General features: G+C 32.8%; 1 protein-coding gene across 2 annotated transcripts; it reads right to left on the reverse strand.

The window, feature by feature from the left end:
* Nucleotides 1-2138: 2138 nt before the first annotated feature.
* Nucleotides 2139-8588, reverse strand: LOC139852725 (CDPK-related kinase 3-like). Of its 2 annotated transcripts, none has more exons than XM_071842053.1 (11): nt 7771-8588; nt 5947-6077; nt 5749-5790; nt 5547-5655; nt 5340-5418; nt 4680-4976; nt 3839-3948; nt 3244-3351; nt 3088-3150; nt 2817-2984; nt 2139-2504 (listed from the first exon to the last, which is right to left on the reverse strand). In XM_071842053.1, the coding sequence occupies exons 1-11, from the start codon at nt 8320-8322 to the stop codon at nt 2370-2372; spliced, it is 1794 nt and encodes a 597-aa protein (XP_071698154.1). In that variant the 5' UTR covers nt 8323-8588; the 3' UTR covers nt 2139-2369. The 2 variants fall into 2 exon arrangements, with proteins under 2 accessions (XP_071698154.1, XP_071698155.1); XM_071842054.1 differs by having other exon boundaries at nt 4680-5042; nt 5334-5418.
* Nucleotides 8589-9524: the final 936 nt, after the last annotated feature.

Below are 9524 nucleotides of genomic sequence, written 5' to 3' on the forward strand. Positions count from 1 at the left end.
TACTTATCATAATCTCATGTTAACCATATGTATATCCATATATATATCGTCATGTCGTTTTTACAAGTTTTAACGTTTGTGAATCGCCGGTCAACTTGGGTGGTCAATTGTCTATATGAAACATATTTCAATTAATCAAGTCTTAACAAGTTTGATTGCTTAACATGTTGAAAACATTTAATCATGTAAATATCAATCTCAATTAATATATATAAACATGGAAAAGTTCGGGTCACTACACCGTTAGATTTACGCATGCTTAGCAAGAAAGAGTGGAAGAAACTGCATTGTCCGCATCAATTTATCCCAATGTTTCTGCTGCTGCTGCTGCAGGTTCTGTTCAGTGTACTTTGTCATGTTTGGTTTGTGGACATGTGTGGATTACAAATGATTTAGATTACCATGTAAAGTTATTTGGGTCCAAATGTGTTAGTGTTACAAATGAGTTAGACAGCTAATCACTCGTCGATTAATGTTAGATGATACATAATTTTTAGGAATTTGAAACTTAGTTAAGTTAGACAGCTTATCACTCGCCAATTTATATTATTAAACAAAACTTTTATAAGTACAGGATATAAACACCGGATTATAAATCACCTAAAATGATGTCTATGCGCACTTCTCAAAGCAAAATCATCAATTACATTATTAAACAACTAAACATCTACTTAAAGCTTATTTTTAATTTTTCTTCGTCGTCATCATCGCCGTCATCGGCGTCGTCGCCGTCATTGTCGTGCTGGTGGTGGTTGTGGTGGTGGTTGTGGTAGTGGTTGTTGTTATTGTTGTGTATACGCTTAAGGTTCTAAGTAGGTATATCAAAAATCCTTTTTTTGTTATTTGATTTACTGATGGATGATCGAAATTCTTATTTATGTTTTTTAATGTCATATATGGTAGATAAAATGATACATGTAAGGTAGATGGTGGGTGATACATGTAAAAAAAAGAAGAACATGTGTTGTTGAAAATGTATTGGCAAGATTGAACAACATCTAATGTTGAAATGATTTAATAATACATAGCGTCAATTTACATTAATAATTAAGTCTCGAGTAAATAACTATCGTATTGATTGAATAATTCATGTTGAACATTAAGTCTTATTATTACCTAATGAACCAGACCTTTAGTGTTTATGTTTATTTGCTACTTATTTAATTCATTTTTATTTATACTTGCACTCTTTTAACTTAAATTACACTATTATTTTAAAAATAAATTATAATAAATTGTTTAATCATTTTTACTGGTTGAGAATCGCACGGACTTAATGATACAATCAATATGATTTATCGTAACTAATCTTTTAATTGATTTTTTAACTGTCGTGCATCATACGGGATAAAAACTTAGTAACTAATATATATCACAAGAGTTCAATCTTATTAAATTATAATTGCAATTACCTATAATTCCCGTGAAACTGTAGTACACTATATATATATATATATATCTATATATATATATATATATATATATATATATATATATATATATATATATATATATATATATATATATATCTTTTAAAAGGGGTGAAGATAAATCTACTTCAACTTTTTAATAAATTCACTTTTATTAAGTATTATCTGTGTGCACAGTACAAGTCATTAATGCATAATATAATTGGATTCATCAAAAAGAGAAATGGATTTATCATCACCCAGACTTTTAGAAGTATTCAATCGAAAATTTAATTAACCGACTTAACTGCTTAGTAGGTTTTTCCAGTGATAACCCTTGCTCACATTCATATTTAAAAAACAAAAACAAAAACAAAAACAAAAAAAAAAACCCCTTATCTGTTGAGTAGTTTGATACAGATATTGTTTTATTACAACCCGCTTTACGAGCTGACTAATCATAAAACGACCATTAACTTTGTAGGTAACGCGGAGTTATGTGAATCTCATGGCCATAACTATTCTGGTTAGATATGGATGTTAGCCCATATAAGCATTCTGGTTTGATATGGATGTTAGCCATTCTGGTTGGATATGGATGTTAGCTCATACAAGTACAGATCAATATGGACTGGTTGTTAGCCTATACATTTAGAAATATGCATTTGGTCCTAAAGCCCATACACCTTAATATTTGGATTTTAACACAAGAATATTTTAAAAGATGTAGAATAGAATAACAAATCCTCCACATCTAAATCCAAATTAGAAGTTTATAGAAAGATAAAAACTTTTGAGGTCACCACTTGTGCTTTTTGTCACTACTATGTTCATTTCTACACAAGTTCCATCCATCCATCTCATTAATCTTTTAATCAATCACAAAACATGTTAAAAATTAATAGTAAAAATAACCCTTTTTTAATATAGGAAAAAAGAAAAAATAACCTAATGTGCTACTCATGAATGTCTTGTGTTGGAGCTACGAAGTGTCACCCCGTGCAAAAATTTGGTGTATCCAAGCAAACTCAGTTTACCGTCGCTTCTTATCCAATCTCTTAAAATCGAATGTGCAGTTGGACCCACGTTCAGTTCCTGCATTCACATCAACTATCATCAGTCATCGAACCATCACAAAGTAGCCAAGTGGTCGGGGCCCTGAAATGCTTGCAAGAGGTCCAAGGTCCGAGGTTCGAATCTTGTGCCAAGGAAGGGTTCGAAACAGCTAGGGATCCCTGATGGGTTGTGTATGGGTTGTGTATGGGGTTGGATTACTCGCCTACCCGAGCAACCGAACAAGGAAAACCTTACAACCTTGTCATCAGTCATCACAACTGGAAAAAAAAAAAAAAAAAAAAAGGAAAAGAGCGAAAGAAAGAAAAAAAAAAAAAAAAAAAAAAAAGTTACCCTAGCAAGTTCCTCGACAGAAACTGGGCGGTTACCCTCTTGCTCAAAGAACTCGAATGCAGTTGAACCAATTTGTTCCCATGTATCAAGGGCTTCTAATTGATATGTACTGATGGCTGCTGCACAAAACTCTTCAAAGTCCATCTTCCTATAAGATAATGGTGCCATCTACAACACATGCACTTTCATTATATATGAACAGATGTAACTATGCATAGTAATAAAAAGCTTATATTACATTACTAAAATTATATAAAAGTTGGAGGCTCACCGCATTGAGAATATCAGGCACCCTAGACTCCTTCATTGCATCCGTAGCGTTACGTAAAAGAGCCTGAAAATAGTCAAACAAGCCTATAACTTAGCATCCACACTTACACAAGACGATGCAAGGGGAAATTAGCAAATTAAGTGAGGTCTAATTTACCATTCTGAAGTTGTCAAGAGATACACGCCCATCTTTGTTTGGTTCTAAAAGCATAAATTGTGCTCTCAGATATATTAATTCATTCTCTGTTAGAGCTTTTGAGAGTGCCTGCAAACAAACAATTAACTTTCTTTTTACCTCAAAAGTATCGCAATTAAGCTAAATCATTAGTACTATAGTTAACATGATATTAAACTAATAATGTTATGTCCTTAGTTCATATGGTAACTATACTACTTCCTTAGTTACCCTAGTCTATATCAGAGTTGTGAAAGGTGAGCGGGGCCCTTTGCGTCTAAGGTTCACTTTGAACATATGCGCTTATTGACCGTCAACTTTATGTTGGTCAAAAAATATGGTGTTGGCCTTTTTACCGTTTTAGGGTGTTGTGAATTAATTTGGGCCATTATTAAATGAATAAAAAATAATACTTAATTGACAGAATCCACGGGATATTTTTCTAGGAAAGTTGGTTAATTTAGCAATAATAAGTCGTTATCCAAGTCTAATAAATTGTTTAATTATTTTAAATTTTAGGGATGATAATATCATGATCATATACATACAAAAAAGATGCAAGATAAGAAGAAAATACCTTAAGTGCAGCACGTTTGAACGGAGAAGCATGAAGATACGACTTCACCAATTTAAAAATTAATATGTCTAAAGGTATAGGATGGCTTTCACTTGACAACCATGGATGAGCTGTAATCACATGCACCATGTATTAGTTTTCACTTATAACATATATTCCGATACGAAGTTAAAAACAAAATAACCTAAGACATTAACATTCAACTTGCTTCTGAAAACGAAATTGGAATTACCAAAAATAACTGATAAGGTAAGAATTTAGTTTTCTATTAATAGAAGCACAAAAAGACGCACTAACTTGCGGATGCATATGAACACACAGAAAATTTTCATGATCCTGTTCATTTATGTTGTTTCAATAAGATACTAAATGACATACGAGAATGAACATATAAATCAACGCATACATATAAGGTTAGTAAGAATTCAAACTTATAAGACACGCATAATATAAATATTATTGTTTACAAATATAAAGCTTAAACAACTTACATCAAATGATTCAAATAAATAATTTTTAAAAAGGTATACAAAGCTTCTAATGTACTTTTTTTTGTTCAAAAGATGTAAGATATATATAATATTTGAGCATAATTATACTTGTCCATACTGCAAAAAAGATACATATGTTTGTGTTCGTTCATTTAAGTAACAATTATTCTAACAAACACCCCTTAGGGCCATCATTAAGGTGCATTAATATGTTGTACAAAGTGGTTAATGTTCACTTAATGACCAGCCCTAAGGGATGTCTATTAGAAAAATTCTTTTAAGTAAAGGACTAAAAAAATCATGTTCATGCTCGTTAACTATATAAATGCAAGTTAGAAAAGTGAACTTACTAAGAGCTTGAGCAGCACTCATTCGCTTTCGGTAATCTTTATTCAAGAGCCGTTTAACGAAATCCTTGGCTTCCGAGGATACAGAAGGCCAAGGTATGTCGTCAAAATTAGGGTCGGCTCTCAGTACCGCGCGAAATATCCCGGATTCCGTTCTTGCCCAAAATGGTCTGCTACCGCATAATAATATATATGATATCACACCGATGCTCCATATATCTGCTTCCAAGCTATACGATCTATGAAGAACTTCCGGTGCAACGTAATACGCACTTCCTACTATATCATTAAGCCTTTCTTCTACAATATGTAAAGATACAGATATAGATAAATCAATAAACTCAAACTTATCATACATCATCTTGTCTAAATACTAACCAAAGATTACAAAAAAAAAAAGAGAGCCAATTACATTTATTTTATATTTTATTTTACAGATATACTAATTGTTGCCTCGTGGTATTGTTCATTAGTGGAGATATTTTGTTTAGTTGTCATTTTCTTTTCCTTTTTATATAGTGGCTGCTTACATCAGCATGGCGTCAGCATTATATCATTATCTATTTTTTTTTTTTAACTAGGTTTTTTTTGGGTTTAAAGTATAAAACAAAACCATTTCCCGCAACAACGCACGGGCCACTCTCTGCTCGGTTTAACCATTACCTGGTCTGATGAAATCAGAAAGACCAAAATCGATAAGCTTCATATCAGCATCTTCGCTTTTAGACATAAAAAGGAAGTTCTGGGACAAGCAAATTAAAAAAGGGTCAATAAAGACTAAAAAACAGTACTATTAATTAAAACTAGATACTTCATTTGTCACAGATAGAAGAAAAGCATTAAGTTTCTAAAGAAGGATGGTTTTATAACCTCGGGCTTTAGGTCACGATGCACAACACCTTGAAGGTGGCAAAACGCAACAACGCTTAGTATTTGAACAATAATCATTTTCGCATCTGCTTCTGTATATCTTCCACCTCTGCATTTGAAATAAAGTGTGCGTAAAGAGCAACTTAACGATTACCGGAAACTTAAAAAAAATAAAAAAATAATAAAAAAAAAAAATTCTTACCTGGACAATATCCGATCGAGCAATTCCCCGCCTTCACACAATCTATTTATTCAAAAAAAAAAAAAAAAAGAAACAGCTTAAACAAATATCATAAATCCCAGTTAATTATTTAATTATATTATATACATACAAACTAAAAGCAGAAAAAGACGAGTTTCTTTTAAAAGTCTAACAAAAAGACGAAAATGAGGAACATACTCCATTACTATGTATACATTGTTTGCATCTTCACATGCATCGTAAAAGTGAATCAGATGCTTATGACCCGTAAGAGCTCTCAGTATTTTTACTTCTCTACGCACATCCTCGATTGAAATTGCGGTTGTCATCTGTAAATATACAAAATGAACATATATTAGTAAGCAACAAATGTTGCGTACTTTATAGTACGGTGAACACAACATTTGCCAAAAAGGTAACATATAACATATATAAATGCGTATGTAACCCGTTCAACATAATAATAGTCAGAATCATTGTTGTAAAAAACGGAAAAAACGGGGGTGTAGACGGGGGTGTAGACGGATTTTGGAGTGCCCCGTCCCGTTTATACATAAAACGTTTGAAAAAACGGAAATCGGCCAAAAAACGGTCAAAAGACGGTCAAACACGGTCCGAGACGGGGAAAAACGGGTTTTTCTGATTTTTTTCAAGTTTTTTTTTTTTTTTATAAAAAAAAAAAATTAAACGTTGTGCTATTACTTAGGGTTTCTTTTTTTATGTTTGAAATGTTGAAGTATTTAAACATGTGTGAAATGCTTATGTTTGAAATAATGTAATGTACAATATATATATAATATATAACATTTTTATTTAAAAGTCAACGTTAGTCAACATCCGTCTAGACCTCCGTCTCGACCCCGTCTCGACCCTTCTAGGACCCGACCGTCTCGACCCCGTCTCGCGTCTTTTGCAACCTTGGTCAGAATGACAAGTTCCATTGTACATCTTTTAGCACTCATACAATCTACATACATAAATAAACTCTCAAACATGTCATTTGTCATAAACCTAGATATTGTGAATTGGCCTAGTGCACAAAACAAAACCTAGGGGACATTGACAAAACATAACATGGAATCACACACCATTTATAAAAAGCTCCAATCTTTTAGCAAGAAAAAACAAAAAACACCACTACTTGACAAGATTTGCAACGTTATGTAGTACTCGTACAATACTTTAAACCTACAAACAAAACATAAAACTACAGTACAACATATTCCTTTTGTTGGTTGTGAAAAACTTTAACCTTCAATACACGTCTCCTCATTTTAAAAGCCTGAAAGAAAGATACAGAAATACACTCAGTGGCGGAAGCAGGATTTTTCTTCACCGGGGGCGAAATTTTTTTTTAAAACAGCAGCAACTTTTTTGGGCAAAATACGAAGTTTTTGGGACAAAAATTGGAGGGTTTTAGGCAAAATTTTGAAGTTTTTGGATAAAATTTGAAGGTTTGTGGGCAAAATTTGAAGGTTTTGGGGCAAAATTTAGTGAATTGTGGGCAAAATTTGAAGGTTTTGAGGCAAAATATGTAGGTTTTGGGGCAAATGGCTTTTGGGTTTGGGGCAAAATGAAAAAAATCCAAATTTTTACACTAAAATTTCGAAATCGACTGGGGGCGGGCGCCCCCCCCCCCTCCTAAATTCGCCCCTGAATACACTCCATTTTAAGCAAAACCAGGAGACATTAACAAAATCAAACACATCGACTCATACCATCATAAACAAAAAACCAAACTTCCAGTAAAAGTTTAGATGACTATACACAGTCTATAGATAGAATCGCTACAATTGCCAGTACAAAAGTACACTAAATTCAATCAATGTCAATTCTTAATAAGACAGTTTTTTTTTCATTCAAACTGCAAAAAAAATTCAATTCCTATGCTTAAAATTTATACATTTCTATATCAACCATGTACTAAATTCAATCAATGTCAATAAAGCAGTTGAATTGGGATTCAAATTGAACATATAACACATGGGATTCAATCAATATATTAAGGGGAATCGAAAATACCTTGACTTTAGAAATAATTTTTACAGCTAAGGCATGATCTTTAAGTTCCCCTTTTTTACCCTTAGCATGACAAGTATGCCCAAAATGCCCTCTCCCAATTTCTTTCCCCAATTCATATTTCGCCCCAAAATTCTTATTATATCCAAAATTCTTATCAAGGGATTGCAATTCGGGTTCAACCGCGGTTCCATCTTCCGGAATCGGACCTTCCCGGGGCTGTTTCGGGTGCCCGAATCGTCTCGCAAGAGAAGCTTTAATATGCTTAGCTGGCGACGGCGGTGGAAATGGTCGTTTGAAAAATCTCCGGCCAGGAGTTGATGATCGCGCCGGCGACGGCGAGACTCCGGTAGGTAACGGACTTGCGAGTCCCTGCGGGTATGGACTAGCCCACGGACTTGAAGATCTCGCCGGAGTATTTTTTACGGTGGCGGTTGATGACGGTAACGGTGATTGAGGTTGTTGGTGGTGGTGTCCGGCGGCGGTGATGATGGTGGTCGGAATATCGTTATCGTTGTCAGTAGTCGGAATTGTTTTGCCGTAACATTGACCCATGTTAACGGCGGTGTGTGTGTGTGTGTGTATTTGAATGTGTAATCAGTGTGTGTGTGATGATGTTAAAACATAATCAGACAGTGGGGATCTAAGAATCGAAAACGATAAAAAAAAGAATAACGGAATTTGGGGGTAAGACAAAAATTAAAATGTAAAAATTAATTTAAAAAAGGAAAACAAAACAGAGATTGACTGACAAGATCTGAAAGAAGAAGTGTTTGAAGAGAATCAAGGAATTTTGGGGGGTTTGATGATGATGTTTTATTTTTTTTTCTCATTTCTTCTGACTGAAAATATGAACAAAAAAATCCATTAAATTGTTGTTGATGTTTGTTAGTTTGAGTAGTTGGGTTTTGTCCTTTTGAGTTAACTTTTGTTTTTATTTATGCTCTTCAATACACTTGTTGTTTAAACTAATTCACTGTCAATTTCTGTATATTTATTAATTACTATAATAAATTAAATCCGTATTATCTGTTATATATTTTATTTTATATGTAATATAATATAATATTTAATTTAATATATATATATATATATATATATATATATATATATATATATATATATATATATATATATATATATATATATATATATATATATATATATATATATAGTGGTAGGATCAAGAGGGAAGTAACCATTCGGGGGGAAGCGGGGGGAAACAAAAACTTTTTTTTTTCGTTTTTTGAAAAAACTTTGTTCACGAACATTATATATGAGATGAAAATATGAACATTTAGTAGAGACACTTTGTGATAAATGTTTTTATTTTGGCGGAAAAACGCTCGAAGAAGTAATAATATATAACAATTATCGTGTTTTTCGAACGTATTTTGAGGTTTTCAGCTATTGGGGTTTAGATATTAGGGTTTAGGGTTTAGATTTAGGATTTAGATTGAGTTTTTAACACGAACGGTTTAGAGTTTAGGGTTTAGGGTTTAGGGTTTGGTGTTTTGGGTTTATGGAATAAACCCAAAACCCTAAACTCTAAATCGGGCTAAATTTTACTTCACAAAACATGAAGAAGAAAAAAAACGTTCATATTCTTCACGAACAATATTATCTTGAATGTTATTTTTGTCGATCGTTTTCCCGCCTAAATAATAACATTCATCACGAAGTGTCTCTTCTAAATGTTCATATTTTCGTGTGATCTTGATGCCGGAAAAAAAAATTCCAAAAAAAACGAAAAAAAA

The sequence above is a fragment of the Rutidosis leptorrhynchoides genome, chromosome 6, assembly GCF_046630445.1.
Source record: "Rutidosis leptorrhynchoides isolate AG116_Rl617_1_P2 chromosome 6, CSIRO_AGI_Rlap_v1, whole genome shotgun sequence".
NCBI lineage: Eukaryota > Viridiplantae > Streptophyta > Magnoliopsida > Asterales > Asteraceae > Rutidosis > Rutidosis leptorrhynchoides.

Excerpts from the sequence above, each read along its gene's own strand:
- LOC139852725 (XM_071842054.1), bottom strand. The coding sequence starts at position 8,322 with ATGGGTCAATGTTACGGCAAAACAATTCCGACTACTGACAACGATAAC. Across the intron at positions 5,043-5,333 it reads TTTCATCAGACCAGGTAATG|ACAAGATGATGTATGATAAG; the intron begins GTTAAACCGAGC and ends GTTAGTATTTAG. Across the intron at positions 3,151-3,243 it reads CTCTTGACAACTTCAGAATG|GCTCTTTTACGTAACGCTAC; the intron begins GTAAATTAGACC and ends GACTATTTTCAG.